A 25046-nucleotide genomic window follows, 5' to 3' on the forward strand; every position below is an offset into this window, starting at 1 on the left:
CCCTGGAGTCTGAATTAGTTTCTCTGTGAGAGACATGCTTGGGTGAGGCTAGGCTCAGGTGGATAAGAGGTAGTGTGTGTATCTGTGAGTGATTTCAGGAGCCTCTCAGCAATTTCTTCTTTCCCCTAAATGAGTATGTTCACTCATCTACCCCACAAAGGCTAAAGGGACACGTAGGTCAGGGGAGGTCTTAGAGGCATCTCTACCCTCCAAAAAAAGGGTAGGTGTAGACTAGTCACTAAAGTGGAGAGAGTCTAGGCATCTTCGACTCTTATAGTCAGACCCCAAGTCCCTGAGGCAGTGACCCCCACAATACAGGAGTCCCCTCCCCAGCCTCGCCCCAACACCTTGATGAGCGGTCGTCAAGCTCTGCTTGAATATCTCTGGTGTCAGAGAACATACTACCTGCATAGTGACCCCTTCTAGCTGGGATAGCTCTGCAAGTCAGAAAGTCCTCCTCCTTGGCACACTTGTGTCTCCGGTAACTACTACCCACTTGTCCTCAGAGAAGAGAGAAGTCCAGACCCACCCTGTGTCCCCAGCGGGGAAGCATTCTCTGAGCAGAGCCTTCCTGGGCCTAGAAGTCCTCTGGTTCAGGGCGCCTGCCTGGCTCAGTCGGTAGATCGTCTGACTCTTGATCTTGGGGTTGTGAGTTCAAGTCTCACGTTGGGTGTAGAGATTACTTGAAAATAAAATCTTTAAAAACAGCAAAAAACCTAAATAGAAATCCTCTGGTTCTAAGTCCTCTGCTTTGCCTATCTCTTTGGGAGTTGGACAGTGATACAGGGACTCTAGGGCAGGGGACATGGATGTGGTGTTCCCAAAGAATGGACAAAACAAGCCAAAAAAAAAAAAAGATCTGGGTTCCATGTGGTCATATATATGCACCCCATCACCTCCATGGCAAAAACTCTCCCTTTTCCTTGGAGCACTCAGGTATCTTCTCCTGTAAGACTCTGAACATCATGAAATAAGAGAGCCCATGGAGGGCTGACTAGCTTCACGTTAGACCCAGGGGACCTGTTCTAGACCAACTCAGATGCCACCTGAGGGGTGAGGTAGGAAAGACTATAAAGACAAATATGTCCCTGGGCCAGGAACTGAGGGCTCAGCGGACACTGTCCTGCCCTCTCTGTCCATTCTGACTACCCTCCTCCTCCCCCTGCCCCTGAGACAGCACCTTCTACCCAATTACACCTCCCTCTCCCTCCTCTCACCTGGTGGCCCAGGACACTTATGCAAATACATCAATGGCCTCCGGTCCAGCACCTGAATGTCAGCTAACCAAGGTGGGGGGGCGGTTCATCATTTTCCTCACCACTGTTCCCCTGGTGCCTGGGAGAGTGCTTGCTTGCTCCATAGAAGGTGTTCATTAAATATTTAAGTACTTGTTGAATGAATACCCACCGAGCACTTTTATTTACATTTCTCTAAATTAAATATTTACTGGGAAGGCTCATGGCCCCCACTTCGTTCACTGATCCAACCAACATTTATTGACCTTTTGCCGTGTGCCAGGCACATGGTGCATCCTTCCATTCCAGAGGAAACTCCCCACGGCCCAGAGAGGTGGGGTGAACTGGCAAGGTCACACAGCATCTCCACGGCACAGGAGGACCAGGCTCCAGGCTCCTTGGCCTCCAGAGTCCAGATCTCTTTCCATGACACCATAGGCTTGTGATCGCAAGGCAAGGCAGACTGGCAGCACACACCCAGCCCGGCGCCAGGCCGCAGAGCACTAGGGGGCCCATTCTGAGGGACAGATGAGCGCCTTGTAGCCAGCTGCTCTGGGTGGTGGGCCTGGCCAGAACCTGCTGGCTTCTGACCGGCACGGCTAGTACGGGCTCCTCCAGGAGAGGGCACCAGTGACTCACACGGGCCTGTGCCCTCCCTACGGGCCCACACACCCCTGAGCACACATCAATGAATGCCCCCCCTTACGGACCTTCTGCCAGGAGATACACAAGCCATGTTCCAGGCCCTGCGCCAGGCCCTGTTAAATAGTTAATATTCATTTTAATATTTAATATAATAATTTAAAGCCATCACAACAACCTAAGTCAGATCATGTAACTCCTCAGCTCAAAATCCTCCGAGATGACTTCCCGTTTTCACTAAGAACAAAAGTGCCATGGCCTACGAGATGCTTGCTGTCTGGCCCCTGCTACCCAACTGACCTCATGTCCCTCTACCCTCCCTACCACTCCCTCCAGCCCCACTGGCCCCTGGCTCTGCTTGGAGCCTACCAGGCACGCTCCCCCCTCTGCCAGAAGCAGTCCTATCCAGATATCCACACCTTTTGTTTCCTCACTCCTTTAAGATTGGTTCAATTATTCCCAGTGAGCCTCCAACCACCCTATTCGAAAGTTCAAGCCCCACCACGCTCCCATCTCCCTTGCCCTGCTCCATTTCCCCTGCAGGGCAGGAATCCTTGTCTTTTTTGTCCACTGCTATATCCCTACTGCCTAGGACAGTGCCAAGCACAGAATAGGAACTCAAGAATGTTTGTTGAATGAACGAATAAATCCTGAGTTGGGCTACCCCATTTTATAGATGAAGAAACTGAACCTCTATGACATTAAGTGACTTACTCAAGACCACACAGTTCATTTATTCAACCAACTGACCAACCAACCAACCACCCAGTCAACATTTACAGACCACCTAACTGCATGCATTCTGAGCGAGTTGTTGAGGTCTAGTGCTAGGTGGCTTTGGATTTACTGGGTTTTGTTCTTTTTTTTTTTTTTAATGTTTATTTTTGAGAGAGAGAGGGGGAGAGAGCACTCAAGATGGGGAGCGGCAGAGAGAGAGAGGGAGGCTTCAGGCTCTGAGCTGGCAGCACAGAGCCCGACGCAGGGCTCGAACTATGAACCGTGAGATCATGACCTGAGCTGAAGTGGGACGCTTAACCGACTGAGCCACGCAGGCGTCCCTCTAGTTCTTTGTTCTTGATGTTCCATCTGCTTGTGAAGCCTCCCGCCCCGCCCCCCCCCACTTTTATCTTTTTAGAATTACATTCATGTTTAATACTTCATTATCAATGGCTTCCAGGGATCGGCGGAGGGGATGTGGTTGAGCACAAAAGGAATATTCAGGCAAATATTTAGGGTGATGTTCTGTATGGTCCTGAGGTAGAGGATGCACAATTCTGTGCTTTCGTCAAAACCCAAAGAACTGAACAGCACAAAGAGTAAGCTGTGATGCATGCAAACAACAAAGAAATTTCATTCCTCAAGGCTCTTAATCCCTGTGGACATAATTCAGTGCTTAAATTGTCTCTTCTGTACCCTCTGCATTCACATGCACAAGCACACTTTGACTTTGGTCTTCCTGAGTGAGGGTGGGGGGTGAGGTGACATTGAGAGTAACTTTCTGCATCTCAGAATGACTCAGGGCTCCTCCTCGGGCTCCTCTCTGCCCTCCCAGGCTTCACTCCTCGAGGCTCAAGTTCAGGCCTGGGTCTGTCACCTGAACTTTTGTGTAACTTTTTATTTCGAGATAACTGTAGATTCACATGAGATTCTAAGAAACAATACAGAAAGATACTTCACTTGGCAATCCCCAATGGCTCCGTGTTGCATAACTACAGTACAATGTCACAACCAGGAAATTGCCACCCACTTTCTTGACATTTTACCAGTGTTCCATGCACTCATTAGTGTGTGTGTGTGTGTGTGTGTGTGTGCACGCAATTTTATCACATATGTAGATTCATGTGAACTGTTCCGTTGCAAAAGTCTCACTTGAACTTTTAAGACCCGTAATGTCCCATCTTGATGTTTGTCAAAGTGCAACCCTTAGATGCATCTGAGTTATCTGGGCCACTTGTTAAATGTGCAGATTCCTGGACCCTCCCAGCACCCCCGATGCACCTTGGTCTCTGGGGGTAGGGACTGAGAGTCTGTACTTTCAACAGGTGCCATACTTTGAGAACCACGCTGTAACTGACCTCCAGCTCTCCCATCAACTCCGACTCACCCTGCGCACCATGGCTGCCAAGAGGGATCCTTCTAAAACACAGCTCTGACCATGTTATCCTGCTGTGTAACACCCTGTAGCAGCGCCCCACTGCCATCAGGATACAGACCTTGCAAGCAAAACCTCCACTCACCCCACCCCACTGCAGTTCAATGTCTCCAAACTCCTCTGACTCTTAGAACATGTCATCTCCTTTCAGCTTGCTCTGATTTAGGTCATGCTGTTCCCTCTGCCTGGAACATCCTTCCACCCTTCTCTGCCTGTTGCAACCCCTATTCGACTACCCATTTTTAACAGATGAGGACTTGGGGGTTGAGAGAGCTTCAGTACCACCCCGCAAGTTAGGGCAGGACCAGCTGGGAGCCTGAATCCACTGACTCCCTGTTCCTGGGCTTACTGTTCACCAGGCTGGCATGGAGGCTGGGGGTGGCCACTGGTCCTTCTTCCTGGCTGTCTACTCACCTCCGCTGTGGCCTGCTTCCCCATCTGCCTCTTAGACATGTCATCCAGGACCTCCTCTCCCTCTCCCCCAGCTGGGAATCAGCAGCACCAGGGGAGGGTGGAAGGAAGGGCAATGTGATGAGCCCAGGGGTAATCCGACTCCAGACTCCTGAGTGGGCCGGGGGCGGTGCACCATGGGGGATGGGGCCTGGAACCAGTCCTCAGGGCCCCCATTTAAGCCAGTGTTGGAGATAGGGGCTCCTGGAAAGAGGGAAGGGGCAGTCTGGAGTCCAAGTCCCCTCCTCTGCTGCCCCCTCCCTCCACTGCTCCCTCGCAACCCGAGCCGGGGGGCCTAAAAATAGCCCCCGAGGCGCAACCGGCCGGCCGCCCTGGTGACCTTCTGGGTAACACAGGCCGAAGGCGGGCGGGCGGCAGGAAGGCAGGGCGCCGGCCCCCCAGGACTCGTCTCCCAGGGCACCATCCCCCCGGGTGCTCCCCGTGGCCGTCCGGTTCCAGCGTTCTCCCCAGCCCAGCTCGCAGAGGCCATGCAGAAAGCCCGGGGCACGCGAGGCGGGGACGCGGGCATGAGGGCACCCCCCAGCCCCGGGGTGCCCCCGAAGCGAGCCAAGGTGGGGGCCGGCGGAGGGGCGGCGGCCGGGGCGCCGGTCTTCCTGCGGCCCCTGAAGGACGCGGCGGTGTTGGCGGGCAGCGACGTGCGGCTGCGGGTGGCGGTGAGCGGGACGCCCCAGCCCAGCCTCAGCTGGTTCCGGGACGGGCAGCCCCTGCCCCCACAGGCCGCTGAGCCCAGCTGCCTGTGGCTGCGGAGCTGCAGGGCGCAGGACGCCGGCGTGTACAGCTGCAGGGCCCAGAACGAGCGGGGCCAGGCCTCCTGTGAGGCTGTCCTCACGGTGCTGGAGGTCGGAGGTAATGGGGAGGCGGGGGTGCCCGGTGGGGAGGGGTGCTCGGAGCCGGAGAAGGACTGCCAGGCCACGTGGGGAGGTCCCGGTGCACCCAGGTCTCTTCCCAGGTGCTCGGGCTTCTTAGCTGTGCTGACCCAGAAGTGCCCATCAAGAGGAAAGTGTGTGCTGGGGCGAAAGGGGTGTCAGAGTAGAGAGGTTTCCCCCACAGGAAGGTCAGAGGTCAAGGGTCAGCATTTGGTAAGCAAAACCTGAGCCCCACTCAGGCCTCTCTGGGACTTCCATAGTGAAAGCCCTCCTAGTTTCCAGTAAAGAGAGTCCTCCTGGGGAAAAATCGTCTTCATCATTTCAGATAACTTAGACCTGGGACCCCTGACAGGTGTGCACATGTCTGAAAGAGGGGCGGGCTCCCCAGGTCCCACTGCGATGTGAAGGGATGGGTCAGAGCTCCTCACAGTCCGTTGCTGGGGAGGGTTGGTGTAATGGGCACCAGGCTAGTTAGAAGAAGCCAGTGGGTAGACAATTATGAACAGAGTGCAGAGCATCAGAGAGTGAAGCTAGGTCTGGGGGCTCCCCGGTGTGCAGGGAGGAGGGTGCTTGAGAATCCACATGCAAGGGTGTGCACGTGCATGTGCGTGTGTACCTATGCGGGCTGTGGAGGGGTCTGGTGGCACAAGCAGTTGAGGGATGGGGGTTTGTGGAATTGGGATGGAAAGCCAATCGGCCATGTATGTCTACCTGAGGTTCAGAGGGCGTGGAAAGAGGATGCTCAGGCCTGTGCTTGGGCCCCTGCCCATGTGGGGGTAGAGTGCCAGGCTCGTGTGTGAAGGGACAGATGTCGATCTGAGGCAGAAGGGAGGGGACCGAGATTGGGCCTCGTCCTCAGGGTCCTGCTGGGGCTGGTGTGGGGGGCAGGCCAGGGCGGACTCTCCCGGGGTCAGTGTCTGGGTTTCCTTAACTTTCTCAGCCCCTAAGCCAGCCAGTTCTTCTCTGCAGACAGAACCAGAATCCTGGGGAAGTAGGCTGGAGTTGGGGAGATGGCAAAGAGCGTGGGGATCACTGATCACTGAGTGTGTCCCAGGCATCTTCAACAGGGAATTCTCATTCCAGCCGGGGGGTGTTGTGTAGGGGTGCACCCTTGGGTAGACACAAGGAGGAGGCACAAGGATGGGGGACCTCGGTAGCTGACTCTGAGTTACAGCGTGTCGGAAGATGGAGCAGGGGCTCAGCCTCCCTCTTTCAGCATCCCCCCTCTCTCCTGCGTGCCACCCTGCTCACCCCCACCGTCTTCAACAACTGGTTCCTCGGACTTCCTGTGGCCAAGCCTGGGACGGAGAGGGTCAAGGCTGGCTTCTCTTGATTAGCCTTGTACTTGGCCAGGCGCAGGAGTCGGGGAAGAAGACGATCCTGGTAGTGCTCTGAACTGGGGGAGGATCGGAGTCCTTGGGGATCTGGTCCCCTTGGGGCAAAGGGGACCGAAAACAGAACATAAACCGAAGTGCATGATAGGTTGGTGAGAATACAGTCTGGGGGAGAGAGATTTTAGGGAGGGGAAAGGAAGCACTGAGAGTGCCATATTTGTTTCAAGTTGAAATGACCACAGAGAACAGTAGCTCCAAATACTTCCTTTTGTAGGCGAGGACACTGTAGTCCAGAGTGGAGAAAGATCTGCCAGAAAAATATTGCTAGTTATAGCCACCCCAGAACTAAGAGCCCATTCCTCCTGGTTTCCACCTTGGGGGCTTTTTACCACTCAAGGAGTTCTGGAGGTAGGCGAGAGAAAGAGAAAGGGAGGGCAGCTGTCCATTGTATGGGGAGTAGCCCAGACCTTCTCTTTCAGAGGAGAGCCTTCTAGCCTGCTCTGGTTCCCCAGAGTGGGGAGAATGACAGGGTGCTAGAGCCCTCCTGCAAGATGTGTTTCCTCAGTCCCTCTGTAAACTGGGTAGCATGGTTGGCAGGGCTGAATGCTGGCGGGGCGTATCTAGATAGAGGCCAGGAGGATGGTCTCCAGGCTGCGCTGGTGGAACAGCACGTTTGAGAGGCGTGGGGTAGGAAAGGACCCTAGGTGCCTCGGGGACTGGACTTGGGGCCTTTTGACAATTATGTTAAAACAGAAAAAGGAGTGGGCTGCAGCAAGTCATAAGTCACATTTGAGAGCTTTTTCCTACGGGCAAAATCTTTACCCCAAGACCAGTCTTATTTTTTATTTATTTATTTATTTATGAGAGAGAGGCAGAGGGAGAGAGAGAGAGAATCTTAAGCCGGCTCCCTGCTCAGCACGGAGCTCCATGCAGGGCTCAACCTCACAACCCTGAGATCACGACCTGAGCCGAAATCAAGAGTCAGACCCTCAACCTACTGAGCCACCCAGGCGCCCCTACCCCAAGACCAGTCTTATAATTATTATCAGTTGGTAATTATTCTTGGTGGTAATCTGTAATGTTATGAAGAGCTCCACAGTACTGCATGGCAGGTGACACATTATCATATCTGTTGATATATAATTGAAGTCCCATAGCAACCCTGGGGGAGCTGGTGGAGAGGATTAAATGTCATGTCTTATACAGATAGAAGGTGGCTCAGCTGGATTTTGGGGGGGATCTGATTCGCTGCAAAGAACTAGGTGCTTAACTACTACTCCCCTTTCACATGATTTGGGGGAGGGCAGGGGGCTTTGCTTGGTGGTGGTGGGGGACTGACTGCATGAGTCTGGCTTCCTCCTCCTCCTATTGCCCAGTCCCCTCCACCCCACCCCCGCCCCCACTGCCAGTCCCTGCAGTTACAGGTCTTGGTCAGAGGCAGCTGGGCCAGCAGCTCAGCATTGCTCAGACTTACTCATGGAAAACTTTTCTTGGTGGGGATCGACAGCAGGAGGACTTCAGGGTTCTCGAGGAAGCCAAGCCAGGACCTGGCTGCAGAAGAAGGAGGCAGTTTCCTGGCTGGGATTGCTGTCTGGCTCCGGAAGACAGGGTGATGCTAAGGCTCCTGGCACTCCTCCTGAGATGTTAGCTCAAGGATGGAGGCATATTGGCATGGCTTGGGGAGACTGAGGCCATAAGAAGACAAGTGGGCCACAGGCTGGAGAGTTTGGAGGATGGGACACAAGAGAGTGGGATTTGGGGTGTAGAAATGAGGAAAGACCAGGAATAGTGAAGATGGCAGACATGCAGGCTACCTGTAGAATCCTTAGCATGTGTACAGAACCCTCTATCATTCCATTATTTAATCTTCTAAGCCTAGATTACTGTTGTGATGGTTACACATACAAGAAAACTGGCGTTCCAAGAGGGAATTGACTCGAGGTCACATGCCTAAGAGAGGTGTCAGAGCCAGATCTGAAAGCCAGGTCTTTGGGTTCAGGGCCACGTTGCCTGTCCTCAGGAAGAGAAGCATGGGAAGACTAAAGGCAAGGATCTATCATCATTAACCATCCTTCTCCCAACCATATCCCCAAAGCCATCTTCTGGCCTGTAGCTGGTCCAAGATAGGTGGGCATTCTCTATCATGACTGGGTTGTGGAGCTATGTGCAAATCAAGTGACCAGAACAAGCACCACCCTCAAAGCTTGGGACATGTGTGGTTGGAGGTGGAGGCTTAAAGGGCAAGGGGTAAGGAGGACAAGGCACAGCCGAGAGAAGGGGCAAGCTGACAGTACTTACCCTGTTAGTTGCATGTTGTGTAGCTGGAGTCTGGAAGACTCTGGTTTCAGTCAGAAGGGCCAAAGGTCAACAGATAGGAGTGGACCATGCTGGGGACTTGAGAGCATGGAGACGAGAGGTTACAGACAGGGAGAGAGGGCTTGTTCAGCAAGGAAAAGGTGGGAATACACCAGAACCTGTGTTGAGGAATATTCTGCAGTTCTCATTTTCACCAGGAATTTGGAATGTCTGGATGAAAAGCCAGGAGGAGACTAGTATGGAGTTGGGAATGGGTGGGGAGAGTGTCGCTATCCATTCATGCCCAGGCCTCATCAGGTAGGGGAGGAGGAGCCAGAGTGGCAGCAGTGAGGAGCCCTGGGATAAAAGAGAGACAGGAGCAGAGAAGCCCCAAAGTAGCCAAAGCCCATGCAGGAGAACTTTCCTGAAGCCAGGGAAGGCTCTCCTGGGAAGATCCTGAGTGGAACTTGAAATGGCCATTGCTCCAGCTATTTCTTAGGAAAGGGTCTGGGTCTGGACAGAGGAGGGAGGAGGGCTCGATGAATGAGCTGTTCCAGGAAGATTTACCATCCCTATCCCCACCATCCCCAGCTCTGTCCTCCCCTCTCATTTTATCGAGTGTCTACTGTGGGCCACGCACTGTTTCAGGTGCTTGGGCTACATGAGAGGAGGGGAAACCCCCAAGTTCCTGTCCTAGAGATTACATCCTAGTGAGGGGAGACAGACGATATGCAATCAGCACAATAAATAAGTAAAAATATTATAGTATGTCAGAAATGCAGAGCAGGGTAAGCAAAAGGAGGGAAGGGAGAAACTGGACCTTCCAGGAAGGAAAGAGAAGAGGCAAGGAGGAGGGGAGTGGGTGCATCTGGCTCTGAGGAGGGTCCGTGTGAGAGATCGGGCATGGCATGATGAGCTGGGCTTTCTTTGGAAGGGGAAATGCTAGCAGTGTGGGAATTGGAAGTCTGGGTTTGGGGAAATGACAAAGGGGCACACCTGTCCAGCCATGGAGGGGAAAATGGGGCAATCTAGGGCCAGCTGGGGGTGGCCCACCCTGTAAGCCTATCGCAGGCCAGCCCTGTGGGGGTGAGCAGTGCAGACCCAGAACAGGAACACAGAATCCCACAGGCCTGTCCTCGGCCCAGCTGTCCCGTCACTCACGCCCGCTGCCCATTGGTTATTTTTGCTATGGAATGTGCCAGCCCCTCGGATTCTCCTGGGGAACAGGGGCTCAAGTTACCCCCTCTCCTCACTCAGCTTCCCCATCTGTGAGTGGGTGTGTTTGGGGGTGGGCAGGGAAAGCGCCTGTGGGTGTCCAGGGTGCTCTGACTGGAACTGATATGGATGCACACGTGTATGCTCTGAGTGTACATCCCCATGCACATGCCTGTACATGCGACATTTGCCTTTGGGGTTCTGGGAAACAGAACCACCTGTGTGCACCCAGAATGTACAAGACATGACTTTAAACTAAAAAAAAAAAAAGGTCCATAAATTCAAATAACTTCTGGGGCGCCTGGGTGGCGCAGTCGGTTAAGCGTCCGACTTCAGCCAGGTCACGATCTCGCGGTCGGTGAGTTCGAGCCCCGCGTCAGGCTCTGGGCTGATAGCTCAGAGCCTGGAGCCTGTTTCCGATTCTGTGTCTCCCTCTCTCTCTGCCCCTCCCTCGTTCATGCTCTGTCTCTCTCTGTCCCAAAAATAAATAAAAACGTTAAAAAAATTTTAAAAAAATTCAAATAACTTCAGAAGCCCAGTAGAAATTGATAACAGAGAGGTATTGTCGTCAGGGGCTGAACTTGAAGGTCCATGCCCCACCTAAAATAAGAGTGCAGGCTAAACAAAACTCATCAGTTGGCTGTGTATTTATTTTGGACCCCTGTTTTAAAGAAATAAAGTTAGGGAACATACTGACTTATTAGCATGTGAGGCTTTATTGCATAGTGGTCAATAACTTGGTCACAGTGCTTGGGTTAGAATCCTGGCTCCCCCAGTGATTGGCTGTGTGACCTTGGGCAAATAACCTCTCTCTGCCTCAGTCCTGCCTCTCATTGTAAAGCTTAAATGAATTGATTCATGTAAAAGTGCTTAGCACAATGCTCAGTACATACTAAGCATGCAGTAATTGTTAATGAAGATGACTTTGTAGTCACAGCTCAGAAGCCAGGAATGGCAATACTTGTGTATGCTGGGGTGGGGATTTGGATCTAGAGGACAGGGTGACACAGAACCTGTATGGCTTTGGCTAAGTGATAGGACTTCTCTGAGCCTTAGTCACTTGTCAGTTAAATGGAGCCTCTTAAATGTTCATAAGGGGTTGTTGTCAATGAGGTAACATTTATAAAGTGCCTGGCACTTAGTAAATGCTTAAGAAACTTAGTTATAATGATTGCTGGGTGGGGGGAAGGAAGGGTTGAGTTTTGCATAGGGAGAGTGTGCATGGTTCTGAATGGGAGAAGGACAAAGGAAGCCTGGGAGTACACTCACCTATGAATGAGAAAATGGGTCCTATTTGTGAATAATAGTATCTCTGGGCACCTTAGCTGGTGTGTGTGTGTGTGTGTGTGTGTGTGTGTGTGTGTGTGTGTGTATGCGCCACGGGGTAGGGACAGAGTACCTACCATCAAGAGACTCTAGGGTCCTCTCTGGCTCTCCTGAGGAGCCAGAGGGTTTTTAGTATCGGTCCATGGCAGCACGGAGCCCCCACCCACCAGGACTTTTACCCAGTGTGCGACCTAGACGCCCCCGCCCGGCGCTGTGGCCCTGCGGCGTGTTCCCGCGGTGACGAGTTCGGTACTGCCTGGCACAGTGGAGTGTGCGCATGTTTGTGGAGTGAGCAAGTCGAGATGCGGCTGACCTTCCAGAGCGGCCCCGCGGGACGCGAGTGGGGGTGGCGTGGAGACCGCGTCAGGCTGCCAATGAGAGGGTGGCCCGAACTCTCATAGGGGCCACTGCACCCCATTCTGTGCCTCAGTTTCCCCATGTGCCCAGGGCCCGGGAGGCAGGTGCGGGGCGGGGGTGACCGGAGGCAGGTGAGCGCCGCCCCGGAGGTCGCAGGGGAGCAGGCCTGGGAAGGGGCGCCAGGTGGGGTGCAGGCTGGCGGGGGAGGGGCGGGCTCTGGACGCCGCCGCCGCCGCCGCCGCCGCCGCCGCCGCCGCCGCCGCCTTCCCCCCGCCCGGGCTCCAGCGGCCCCGCGGCTCCTTCCGCCACCGGCGCCGGCTCCCGCCCGCTCCCCTTCTCGCCCCCGGCCCCGCCTCCGACTCCGCCCCGCCCCCGCCCGTCCCCTCCTCGCCCGGCCGCCGGCGCGGCCCCCTCCCCCGCCATGAAGAAGCTGTGGGTGAAGAAGCGTTTCCAGGTGAGGGCTCCGGGGGCGGGCGGCGCCGGGAGGGGGCGGGCAGGGCTGGGCGCCCCAAGGGAGGGCGGGTCACCGCGGCCGGGCCCCGGGGGAGGGGGCGCCGGGGCCGCGCCCGCCCCACCCAGCGGCCCAGGGCCGCGGCCGGGCGCGCTGCTGGGGGCTCCCCAGACTGCGTGCCGCGCGCGCCGGCCCCTCCCCGTGCCGAAGGGCAGACCCCCAGTTGCCCGCAATCCCCGCGACCCCCCGGGAAGGCCCCCGCCGCAGTTCGGCGTGGAGCACCCACTGGCTTCTTTGCCACCCCGTCCCCTCTCGCCTCGGTCCAACCCCGGCCCCCCGCCCCGGCTTTCCCCAGCCCCCCCACTCTGGAGCCTTCCATCTTCCCGAGCTCCTGGAAGCAACGCACAGGGATCCGCGCCGAGCGCAATAAATTCCCTAAGCCCTGCCCTGTCCTCCGCGTACCCGGGCCTCCTTCCTGCATTCGTGAGGCTCCGGCCCTTGGGGGACCTTGTCTTCTGCTCCCCCGTCACCCTCCCCACCCGCTTGACACCTATTTCAGGTATCTGTCCTCACCCACCTACCCCCCCAAGCAGGAATCTGTGCCCTCGTCCCTCCATCTCCCAGTCATCCAAGCACCCCCCCCCCCCCGATTCCTTCACGTCAGTCAGCTTCCTATTTTATCCCCTAGCTTCTATCTCGGGGGGGGGGGGGGGTGGTGTCGCTCAGGTCCCCAGTCCTGTGAGCCTCTGTCAGAGTCCCAGCATTTGACCCACAGCTTTGCTGTCCTCTCTCTCCTTCCTCCTCTGCTCCTCCCCAGAGCCAAGCTGGGTAGCCAGCCTGGAGCTCCTGCTGGGAGGGCTGAAAGGCTGGGAAGAGTGGAAACATTCCCTACTGGGGAAGCTGGCTGCCCTAAGTCTCTGTGCATTACCCCCCCCCCCCCCGCCCCACCCCAGCCCCTGGAACGAGTTTCTGTTTAATATAGAGGTTTCGATGGGAAGTAAGGGACATCAGGAGTGAGCCTTCCCCTCAACAATTCATTCTGGCTTTTCTCTTTCAGAAAACCGGCCACTCCCGCCGGGCCTTTGGCCGACTCACCCATGGTGCGTGGACCATGGGCTCCTTGCTCTAGCCCATGCCCACTCCTTTTCTTGGTCCATGTCCCTTCATGAGGCACCCAGGCCCGGAAGACAGCCCATGAGATGTGGGATCCCCCAGTACACATCCATACCCACTCAAAGAGGTGCCCCGTACCCTCTGAGAGAGAACCTAACAATGGCGGGGGAGGGGGGGGACTCACTAGCACACTCCAACATGGGCCTGGGCTCAGGGTTCTCCATCTGTGGGGCCAAGTGGTGATGAGCTCACTGCCATGCTTTGACAACCAGCACGTGGCTCCTGCTTGTCATAGCACTCATAGAGAAACTGAGGCACAGAACCTGATAGAACCTGGGAAAGTTAAAAATATGCCCAGGAAACTTTGCTTCTCGCCTAACCACTGGGCATTGTTGAGGACCACTCAGAAGTAGAAGAGAGGGATCAGGAAGAGGGTAGCTGTCACATCATGATGCAGAACAGGTGGGGAGATTGGTTTGCAAGGAAGGGTCAAAGCACAGCGCAAGTATTTTAAGGAGGGTGGGCCTAACCCCTAATGGGGGGCCTGGGTCTGTGACTGGGCTCAACACAAGCAGATGTATGTGTGTACATGTGTGTGCGTGGCCAGTGGCAGCACCAGTGAGAGTGCCAAGGGTACAGAATTGCTGGGGTAGTTGGAATAACCAGTCTAAACAGGTGTGCTCCCCAGCTGGGCACAGTGGGAGCCTGCAGGCAGTCAGGATGAGAGATGCTTTGCCCATTCCAGGTGCCTCCCTCCCCCTCCCCCATCCCCACAGGGCATTTCTGGGCACTGGGTACCCTCATGCCCCCTCTGTCCTGCCTATCCACCACGCCCTACACCACAAACGCTCTGATAACAGTCTGTCCATGTCTCTCTCCTGCTGCTCCTATGGAAGCGAAGTTTTCCGCTCCTGCAGAAAGCAAAGTTACGGTAGGAAACTGGCTCCTGCCCTAGCCCTCCACTCCCCTCTCCCTGCCCGATCCTGGCCTCTCCTCACCCTGCCTCAGCTGCACCCTGATGTGTTCCGGCTGGCTTGGGGTGGAGGACAGGCTGGCCCTGCGGTTGGTCAAGTGCCCTGACAGTACGACTCTGAGGTGACTCCCCTTTGTTCCTGGAGTATTGGAACCCACACTTTAGAGCCTTGGAACCTAGGATCTTGTTGTTTGGGGGCTGCACAGGAACCTAAGCTATCACTGACCAGGGAGGAGGGGAGGGCTGAGACCCTGGTAATCCATTAAGTGGCTGGGAGGGGGGATGGTAGGTGGCTTTGAGAGCACCACCAGGGAGGCAGGGGTGAGTAGCCAGGGGCGCAGAGGTGAAGCCACGGGACTGGCCTGAGCAGCCCAGGAAGGGCAGGGGGACGTGGGGGAGCAAAAGAGGGGAGAAGATGGGTGTGGAAGCCGTGCTGGTGGTAAGATGGAGCCTGCTGGGTGGGGGGGAGGCGGGAGGAGACACAGGGAAGAGTTGGAGTCAGAGGGAGGAGGGCCCTGCCCACACAGACCCCTTCTTCTCCAGACTCGGAGACGGGCGAGGATGACATCAGCGATGTGCAGGGGACCCAGCGCCTGGAGCTTCGGGATGACGGGGACTTCAGCACCCCCACGGGTGAGCTATCTGGGCTGCTCTAAGAGCAGGCAGGCGGGCTTCCTACAAGAGGTGCCCGGGCTTCACCGTGCTCCTTTCTCTAGGGGGCTCCGACACCCTGGTGGGCACCTCCCTGGACACACCCCCGACCTCCGTGACAGGCACCTCAGAGGAGCAAGTGAGCTGGTGGGGCAGCGGGCAGACGGTCTTGGAGCAGGAAGCGGGCAGCAGGGGTGGCACCCGCCGCCTCCCGGGCAGCCCAAGGCAAGCACAGGCAACCGGGGCCGGGCCACGGCACCTGGGGGTGGAGCCGCTGGTACGGGCGTCTCGAGCTAATCTGGTGGGCGCAAGCTGGGGGTCAGAGGATAGCCTTTCGGTGGCCAGTGACCTGTATGGCAGCGCATTCAGTCTATACAGAGGACGGGCGCTCTCGATTCACGTGTAAGTAATGGCCTCACCCAGGCCTGCACTGTTCCACCTCACCATGCTGTCCTGCACTGCCCCTCACCACCCCGTCAGCCTTCATCCCCACCTCCCCTGCACCATCCATCCCTCTGTGCACTTCTCCACCGCCCCTGCTTCCACCCTGGCCCCAGCTACCTACTCTGTCCTCCCACACTTTCCGTCTCCCTCCTGTGCCGTCACCACCCACAGCCTCCTGTTCCCACCGGCCCTGGCTTCCCCCTGCCATCGCCATGGTCTCGTGGACCCCTCTGTCCCTTCCTCGTCCCCTCCAAGATCTCCACTCTCCCAGGGGCCCTCTCTCACCTCGCCCATTCAGGCTCCAGTTGTCCCCCAGATTCCCCCCCCCCCAGGGCCCCCTCCGTGCCTGCTGTCTCAGCAGCTGCTGCCTTTTCTTCTCTCTGCACATTCCTGTTCCCATGTGGGCCTTTTTCTGGGAGGAACGGAACCTTTCTGCAAGGCAGCTCCCGAGAGAGCAGGAGAGCAAGGGAGCAAGAGCGCAGCCGGGAGAGAGAAGAGAGTGAGGTGGTCAGGGAGTAGATGGGGCCAGGGGCCTGGGAAGGCAGGAGGATGTGGGGTGTGTGGGAGGCAGGGGTGGGCAGGGAGGGATGGAGTCAGGGGGCTGGGGTGGAGGTAGAAGGGCTGAGTGATGGAGGCTAGGAGCATGTGATGACCTGGTGGGAAATGCCTGTGGGGGGGGGGGGCGTGGGAGGAAGGTTGTCGTGGCAGGGGGTGGCAAGGAGCGGAGGTGTTTGGAGTGAGGCATTGGAGCCATTTTTAGAGATTTGGGGGCTGACAGATACAGGAGGGAGTGCTATAGTAAAAGAGGGGAGTGGCTGATGGTAGAGGTATTGGGGGACATTTGGGGAGCTGAGAGGGGCCTAACTTGTGATGGGTATGAGTGTGTGGGGGAGGGACCATCATGGAGGAGGAAGAAGGAGCCTGGTGGAGGGAGGCTGTTTTGAAGGTGGTTGGAATGGCTAGCGGTAGGCAGGGGAGAGGTCTGGGGCAGGGGAGGCTCCCTTGCTTTATCTGGTTGGCATTAACCAGGCACTCCTGGGCCCTGGACTCGCTTTTTCCTTCCCTGCCTTCCTTTGCCAGGCCTCAGCCTAAGCCTGGAGTTGCTATGGCAACTTCAGAGGAACCCATTTCCTTAGCGGTGTCTGTGGTACAGAGGCTGGCCTGGAGCTCAGAACTGCCAGCAAGAGGCCTCCTCTGCTGTCCCCGTTTTCTTTCCAATGCCTTACCCAGTTCCCAGAGGCCATTCATCAGGGACTCTGCTCTCTGCTGTCCCTTCCCCATAGTAAACTCTGCCTCCCTGCAGGTGGCTGGCTGAGATTCTGTTCCCTCAGGACACTGTGGATTGCTCTTCTACCCATCATCCTCCCCTCCCCCCCCCCCACCTTGCAGTCAGAGGTGGGGTCTGCAGTGTGGGTGGCTGACCCAGGTAGTCTGAAACATCCGTACACTCAGGCACCTGCTAGAACTTCTGCTTGTGGCTGGTACCCTATTTCTCCTCCCTTCTGTGCCCTCAGAATCCTAGACATTTGCAGGGAATAAGGGCTCAGGAGTCAGACCACCTGGGTTTCAGTCCTGATACCAGCCATTTCCTAGCTGTGTCACCTTGGTGAGGCACTTTTCCTCTTTAAGCCTCAATTTGTTCATCTGTAAATGGAAGCAGTAACGCTTCCTATCTCGGAGGATTGTTGTAAGGATTAAGCGGCTCAGTGCACCTTAAGCATATTTAGTCCACGCTTTGGCACACAGTGAGTACTCAATGAGCCATTTCCTAAGTTTTTAGTAAGCTCTCTCCAGTGAGTCAGGTATGATGTTAATATCTCCGATTCCTTTCCTTGCCAATCCTTCTGTTTGATGTGTTCCCCAAGAATCCAGATAGGGGAAACTGAGGCCCAGCTCTTGGGCATCAAAAGCTCTGTGGGTGAGAGGGGTACTCTGAGCTGACCAGCTCATTCCCTCTTCCTCTTCTCCCACACCCCCCTCTTCAGGCCCACGCAGTAGTTATTTCTGAGCTGAGTTATTTCGGAGCATACCCCTTTGGGGAGCTTCTGTGCTGGGTGGGAGGAAGGTGGCGGAGGTGGGTGAGGGGGTTCAAAGGATTCAAGGCAATTTTCCCAGAGGCAGGAGGAAGTCAAAGGCCTGTAATGGGGGCAGATTGATCAAAGAGAATGGGAACCTGGGTATTCTAGTCTCCCACCCCAGGGACTTCAGCTGCCACCTGCTGCGTTGTGCCAGCACTGGCAAGGGGCTTCGGTCTGAGTAGGTGCTAGGTGGTCCCTGGGATAAGGGTGTTGCCCCCCGAAGGCTAGTGCCTATTCTTCTAGAGGCCACTGTGAAAGGGGTATGTCCTGCTAAGGATGGGCAGGGCTGCGGGGGCCAGCTGGGGGCAGGAATGAGTGGGAGGCTGCATTCCTGAGAGGGCCCCTCCCCATCCAACCCTCCTGCCTTTCTTCACCATCCTTTGGGTCCTAAGCTCATTCTTTTCTCTCCCACCGCTCCGTTCTGTTTTTGCTGTTTCCCAGCTTCCGGGGCTGCGGGGAGGGGACTGGCCAGAGCCCGGGATGCTGAGTCTGTACTTGGGCCCAGCCACCAGACCAGTCTTCTGGTGCCAGGGCAGCCAGCCTCTCCCCAGCACCTGCTATGGCTGTGCCTTCCTCTTGGGGGGAGGGGGCAGAGGGTCTGACCCATGTCACCCCCAAGCCTTCCCAGCATGCCCCACCGTCCAATTCCTATGACGAGCTGAAGGTCTAGGAGGGGAGATCCCTAAATCTTCTACCCCTCTTCCTCTTGGTTCTGCAGCAGCGTCCCTCAGAGCGGATTGCACAGGGAGGAGCCTGATCTTCAGCCTCAGCCGGCCAGTGAGGCCCCGCGTCGCCCCGCCCTACCGCCTCCCTCCAAATCCGCGCTGCTGCCCCCACCGTCCCCTCGGGTGGGTAAGCGGCCCCCGCCGGGACCCAGCGCCCAGCCCCCCGCCACCCCCACATCGCCCCACCGGCGCACGCAGGAGCCTGTGCTGCCGGAGGACGCCACCGCAGAAGAGAAGCGAGGGAAAAAGTCCAAGTCGTCGGGGCCCTCGCTGGCGGGCACGGCAGAGTCCCGGCCCCAGACACCACTGAGCGAGGCCTCTGGCCGCCTGTCGGCGCTGGGCCGCTCGCCCAGGCTGGTACGTGCCGGCTCCCGCATCCTGGACAAGCTGCAGTTCTTCGAGGAGCGACGGCGCAGCCTGGAGCGCAGCGACTCGCCGCCGGCGCCCCTGCGGCCATGGGTACCCCTGCGCAAGGCCCGCTCACTGGAGCAGCCCAAATCCGACGGCGGAGCGCCCTGGGGCACACCCGGGACCTCGCAGGAGGAGCTTCGGGCGCCGGGGGGCAGCGTGGCCGAGCGCCGCCGCCTGTTCCAGCAGAAGGCGGCCTCGCTGGACGAGCGCACGCGGCAGCGCAGCCCGGCCTGTGACCTTGAGCTGCGCTTTGCCCAGGAGCTGGGCCGCATCCGCCGCTCCACGTCGCGGGAGGAGCTGGTGCGCTCTCACGAGTCCCTGCGCGCCACGCTGCAGCGGGCCCCGTCCCCCCGAGAGCCTGGCGAGCCCCCGCTCTTCTCCCGGCCCTCCACTCCCAAGACCCCTCGGGCCGAGAGTCCCGCCGCCGCCCAGCCACCCCCTCCGAGCGTCACGGGGAAGCTCGGGGACGAACAGGGGAGGCCCAGGAGCCGCGGGCCGGCGGGCAGGACAGAGCCGGGGGAAGGCCCGCAGCAGGAAGTCAGGCGCCGGGACCAGTTCCCGCTGACCCGGAGCAGAGCCATCCAGGAGTGCCGAAGTCCCGTGCCGCCCCCCGCCGCCACCGATCCCCCCGAGGCCAGGACGAGAGCGCCCCCGGGTCGGAAGAGAGAGCCCCCAACGCAGGCTGTGCGCTTCCTGCCCTGGGCCACGCCGGGCCAGGAGAGCACTGCTGTGCCCCAGACCTTGGAGAAGAACAGGGCGGGGCCTGAGGCCGAGAAGAGGCTCCGCAGAGGACCGGAGGAGGACGGTCCTTGGGGGCCGTGGGACCGCCGAGGGGCCCGCAGCCAGGGCAGAGGTCGCCGTGCCCGGCCCACCTCACCTGAGCTCGGTAAGGCCTCGGGGAGGGCTGAGAAGGTGCTGAGTGAGACCTGGGTGGGAGGACGTTTGGGGAGAGCGACGCTGCTGGGCAGTTGAGAGGGCGGGCTTCACAGGGAAAGCACCAGGTTTGAGTTTGAGTGAAGGTCTGTGAAGGTCCTTGTGCTGGAACCTGCCTGCTGGTGAGGCAGAGTGCGAGTGTGTTTTGGTGGAGGCTGGGGGGAGCCGAAGAAAGAAAGGTGCCCAGATGCCTGCCGCAGGTGCCCTGGGTCCAATGGCCAGCTGGGTCAAGGACCTAACCATGGTGGGAGGCATTGCTGGGAATCTAAGGAGCCCCTCCAAACCCCACTCCTCTGTGGGGGAAGAGATGGAAAGCCATCTCAATAAATAATGTGTCAGGCCCCTGTTCCAGGCGAGCTTTGGGCCAGCCACCTCTCATCTGTGCCCTTTCATCCCAGCGCCATCCCCTGACCCACCTGTGGCCACTGAGATCTGACCCGGTCTATCACCTCACTGCCTCTCTCCCATCCTTGAGTCCTTGTGTGGCTGTGCTGACCATAGGTACATGCCAGCCTGTGTGTTGTCTCCCAGTCGTCCTGTGGATGGTGGCCAACAGCCAGAATGCCCCTGCTCCTAATTCTGCTCACCCTGAACATCAACTCGGGGTCCACTCCTGGATGGAGGCCTAGGAAGCCATCCTTGACTCACTCGCACCCCCTGCTGCTTCCCCAGGCCAGATGCCTGTGTTCACTGCTCCCAGGACCCTCGTCAGAGTTGCTTTCGTTTCACTTACCACCTTGTATTTTTCTTCATCAAAGTTAATTTATTTTTAATTTAAGTATTACCACCTCAAAGTTTTAAAAAATAATTAGGTACCTGTCCATTGCCCTATTGGCCACATTATTGCATACCACAATACAGGTGTTGTATTAACTGGGAGCTTAGGGATGTTGTTTTATTTTAATTTGTATGTCAGCTGTGTAAGATGTTGAGTGTCACTTATCAGCTCCACCTTGCAGATAACAGAGCTGAGGCGCAGAGAGGTTATATCATTTGTCCAAGGTTATGGAGCTGGAAAACAGTGTGATTGGGAGTCTCGCTGCTCTTTTGGCTACCTACGCTGTGCTTTGTTTAGCTTAAAGAATGTCAGAGTTGGGCCATTCTGGTAGAGGGATCCACTGCAGTGGGGTTGGAGGATATATTCGTGCGTACAAGCTTCCTGGAAGCAGGGAGTGCTTCTTCTTTCTTGTTGTATTCCTGGTACTCATACAGAGCTTAGTGCACTGTAGGTACAGTATTACTGTTTGGTGGATGGTCAGAATCGACGCTGATTCGTGAGGCGTCTCAGACGGCTGCTGGACCCACGTGCTGCTCCCTCTTGAATCCGGTGGCATCACTAATTTGGCAACTTACCACATGTTGTCCTGTGACAGCGGTATTACTGCTTAAGGCTTGGGTTGCTATTAGCTTGTACTCGGTCTCCTTGGCAGCTGGGAACACCTTGTGCACTCAGAGCACTTCCTAAAACAGGGCCTGATCTACCACCCTTGATGACTGATTTGTGGAAAGACGTGCAAGACTTCTTCCAGAAACCACAGTCGCTGTGGCTGAAGTTGAGAAGTCCAGCTAATGTGGAGTCCTGGCTGCCCTGTCCTGTTTGAGAACCTCTCTTCTGTCTTTTCCTCCCTGTTTCAGGACATTCAGGAGTGAGAGCCCTTGTTCCCCAAACCCCACCTTCTGGAAGCCCTTCTCTCTGGGTTTGGCTTTCTAAGATACAAGGCTGTCACGATCCCCTGTCCCCCTGAGTCATCCCCACAGGGACCATGTCCCCTTACCTCGTCACCCATGTCTCCGGCAGAGTCTTCAGATGACTCATATGTGTCCGCTGGAGAAGAGCCCCTGGAGGCCCCTGTATTTGAGATCCCTCTGCAGAATGTGGTAGCGGCTCCAGGGGCAGATGTACTGCTCAAGTGTATCATCACTGCCAACCCCCCGCCCCAAGGTGAGCTCCAGGGCTGGGGCCAGGCTAAGGTTGAGACAGGGAGCGGGAGGTCCCCCGTCAGTCCTCGGAGGGAGGGGAAGGGGAGGAGGCACATCTGCCCCATGGGGCTGGCTGGACTCCTGTGTGTGTGTTAGGGGAGTTCTCCCAGAACCCCCTGGGAGGAGAGAGGGCAGGCCTGGGCTTCTGTGAGTGAGGGGGCAGTCCTCAGGATTCCCTAGGGTTTGGGCTCTGTGTGGGGTGAGGGGAGATTTGCTCCAGTGGACTACTGTGGGCCATGGCATCCAGTCACTCCGCTCCTTCCTCACAGTGTCCTGGCAGAAGGATGGGTCTGCGTTGCGCAGCGATGGCCGCCTTCTCATCCGGGCTGAAGGAGAGCGGCATACCTTGCTGCTCCGGGAGGCCCGGGCGGCCGATGCCGGGAGTTACACAGCCACCGCCACCAACGAGCTGGGTCAGGCCCGCTGTGCTGCTGCGCTGGCCGTGAGACCTGGTAGGGAGCCTGTGGGGCCCTGGGCGGGATGAGCCGTGACCCTTCCCACTCCCAGCCCAGAGCTCAGGTTCTCGACCAGCATGCACAGTCTGTTCTTAGATGTCACCTGCTCTGGTGGAAGCATTCTAAGTGGCCCAGCCTCAGAGCGGGGGCCGCAATCCCAAAGGCACACACCAGGCCGGCCAATTCATGAAGTCACTGAAATTTGTCTTTACGTATCCTCTAAATGCCATCCTCCGGTGGCATTTCCCTGAAAATGGTCCTGTGGGGAAAGCAACTTATCCTTGAGTCTCAGAGAAGAAGAACCTCCCAGCTCAGAGGGCTTAAAAGCCATCAGGAGCCTTCTGAGGTCTGAAGTAAAAAGAAGACCCTTCCCCACTCCCTCGCTCCTGTTGAACCCAAAGCCCTAAAGAGGGGGCAGCTGAGAGCACTGCTCTGGAGATGGCTGTGGCTCTGGCTGCTTTGTTTTCTATATTTACAAAAGCCCTCACTTGGTGTTGGACTACTTCCTTTGGGTGTAAGCCCGGTTTCTTTCAGGTTCGGGGCAGGGCCAGCCTGGCGTCAGTGTGTGTGGTTAGTTCTACTCATTCAGGTTGATGGGCCCAATGGTGTGCTGATCCTGGGCAGTGGGGGAGGGGTAGGTGAGGCTGGGTAGAAAGGAAAGACACAGACTCCATCCTCAAGGATGTTGCCATTGGGTCACCAAGCTTGATCAGAGGACCTAGGTTGGAGGACACTGCAGGGCAGAGGAACCCAGGTCCTAGAACATGGAGCAGAGCAGTCAGTCAGTGTTATGGGATGCTGGATTGAGAGGCAGATTTACAGCGGCAGCGGGAGGGGCTGGGCATGCCTGGAGGGGGGACAGCACACGCTGTTCTGTCCCTTTCTTTCACTCAGCTTGACAGGAGACAGGATTACAGAGCCTGTCTTGCTGTGGTCCCGGGGCTCCCGCACTTTTCACCGTAACGGTGATTTTGGTGGGATCTGCCCTGAGCCCCAGTCCTGCATTAGATCCTTTTGTTTGCACCTGTCTGGCTTTGCATACCAGCAGGTCTTCGTCTGCCTTAGCATACACACCCCTCCCAGGAGCCCATGTTTAATCTCTCTCCTCACCCCTCCCACCACGCTGAATCATGCCCGGCCCTCCATGGCACGTTTCTGGCCTTCCATCACCTCTGGGATCTGGCTTCTGACTCAGCTCCCAACTCTCCTCAGGGGGCCTGGGGCTGGCTCCAGGACTCTGGTCAATACCTGGCTTGGGCTGAGATCTGGTAAGGGGGTGGGGGGTGCCCCGCTACTGGCTTGTGGCCATTTGGGAGCCTTTTAAGGTTGGGAAAGAGGCTTGGAGCAAGGCAGCTGTCAGCACTTGACTGGGAGCTCTGTGTTTGTTGCACTGAACCTCCCTGTGCTTTGGTTTCCTCATTTGTAAACCAGAGATAATTATACCATCTTCACGAACAAAAGTAAATGTGTGAATGAGCTTTATGAACTGTAAAGCTGTAGACAAACATTAACTGTTAGCGTTATTAAGGGGTGCCGTTGTGCACAGGAGGTCAGGTCTCCACGAGCCTCCAGAAAGCTGCCTTTTCCTTTTCTGACCATTCTCCAGACTATCTGTGCCCTGGGGCCTCCTCCCCTGCTCTTGCCAGGCGCGCAGCCCCAGCCCCTCTATATTTCCCAGTGTTTGGGTCCTCAGCCTATGGTGGCATCTGTCTGCTCACCCCCCGCCATGGGGAGTCAGAAAAGCTTCATCTCATTAGTCAGCCACTAGTCAGTGTCTTTGCCCCCAGAGAGCAGCCCCCGTAAGTCATGCTGATTCGGCCCCAGGACTCCCTTGGCAGAAGCAGACTTTCTTCCCCTACAAGGCACTGTTTGGTCCAGAGTGGTTGGACAAGGGCCAGTGGACCTGGAGAGCAACAGAGTGGCTGGAACGATGGGGTGGCACGACGTTTGGCCAGGGCGGGGTCCCGGGCCTGGACTGTGTGCAGTGAGGGGGTGGGGCTAAGGAAGAGTGTCAGGCAGCCTGGCAGTGTGGCTGCCTGCAGGGCAGTGGGAGCCCGCCCAGGGAGGGGGTGCATAGTGTCTGGTAGGAAGCGGCCTCCTGGAACCATCTCCCTTTCTCGTTCCTTAACCACCCACCCCAGGACCCTGGCAACCAGGGCTGACTGTGCAGTGCCCTCTTGGCATGCCCACCCCAAAAGGGCCTGTTCTGGAGAGCCCACAGATCTCAGTTCCCGGTTGGGAACCATGGGAATTAGGGAATGGGTAACTGGGCAATGTAGTTGCCCGAGTGCTGTGGTTTGAGGGGCAGGGTCTGGTTCTCTTCCACTCCGGCAGCCCCACCCCGGCCCCATGTCCCTTCCAGCCTGCCCCAGCCCACTGGGTACTGCTGAGACCACAGTCGTTCTCCCGAGGGCGAGTGTGTATTGCGGCGGGTGGTTGGGGAGTGTGAGAAGTATGCTTACCTGAAGTGAAGCATTCTCAGCTGCCTGCATCTGTCACACAAGCATCTATTGAGTACCAGCTGGGTGCCAAGTTCTACATCTCTCTGAACAGTTTTTTGTGTGTTTGGAGAGTGTCTTTTCACATCTCCTCTCTTACTTGAGCTACACTGCACCGTATATACCCCTTGGAGAAGTACACGATAGGTGGCGATGTTCCCATTTGACAGATAGGAAGACAGAAACAAGGAGAACGAAGTGACGTGGAGCTAGCGCTAGGCCAGCAGCCTTTACTGAGTACCTGCAATCTACCTAGGAATGTTGTAAGCAACAGGTGATCTGGGGTGATGGAAATAAGCTTAGGTGGATAGCAAATGAAAAGAACAAGGAGTTAGCTTCTAGTCAGTGCTTCATATGTACCAGGGCCTGTGTTGATTGGCTTATCACATTTACTCTTGTCCCGGGAGGTAGGTTCTATTATTATGCCCACATTACACCTGA

The 25046-nt window shown here is 56.8% G+C and overlaps 1 protein-coding gene across 10 annotated transcripts in view; it reads left to right on the forward strand.

The window, feature by feature from the left end:
- Positions 1-4677: 4677 nt before the first annotated feature.
- SPEG (striated muscle enriched protein kinase) overlaps positions 4678-25046 on the forward strand; it is a 57104-nt gene continuing 36735 nt past the window's right edge. For 2 of the 10 annotated variants that reach the window (XM_027049859.2, XM_027049935.2), the window contains exons 1-7: positions 4681-5346; positions 14359-14388; positions 14974-15063; positions 15147-15483; positions 18322-19625; positions 21471-21614; positions 21922-22104. In XM_027049859.2, coding sequence (XP_026905660.1) covers positions 4968-5346; positions 14359-14388; positions 14974-15063; positions 15147-15483; positions 18322-19625; positions 21471-21614; positions 21922-22104 — 2467 coding nt within the window. In that variant the 5' untranslated portion in view covers positions 4681-4967. Of the gene's footprint in view, positions 5347-12233; positions 12348-13401; positions 14389-14973; positions 15064-15146; positions 15484-18321; positions 19626-21470; positions 21615-21921; positions 22105-25046 lie in introns of those variants that run through there. The other 8 variants (XM_027049875.2, XM_027049898.2, XM_027049930.2 and 5 more) reach the window with 8 other exon arrangements.

Source organism: Acinonyx jubatus, chromosome C1 (assembly GCF_027475565.1).
Source record: "Acinonyx jubatus isolate Ajub_Pintada_27869175 chromosome C1, VMU_Ajub_asm_v1.0, whole genome shotgun sequence".
NCBI lineage: Eukaryota > Metazoa > Chordata > Mammalia > Carnivora > Felidae > Acinonyx > Acinonyx jubatus.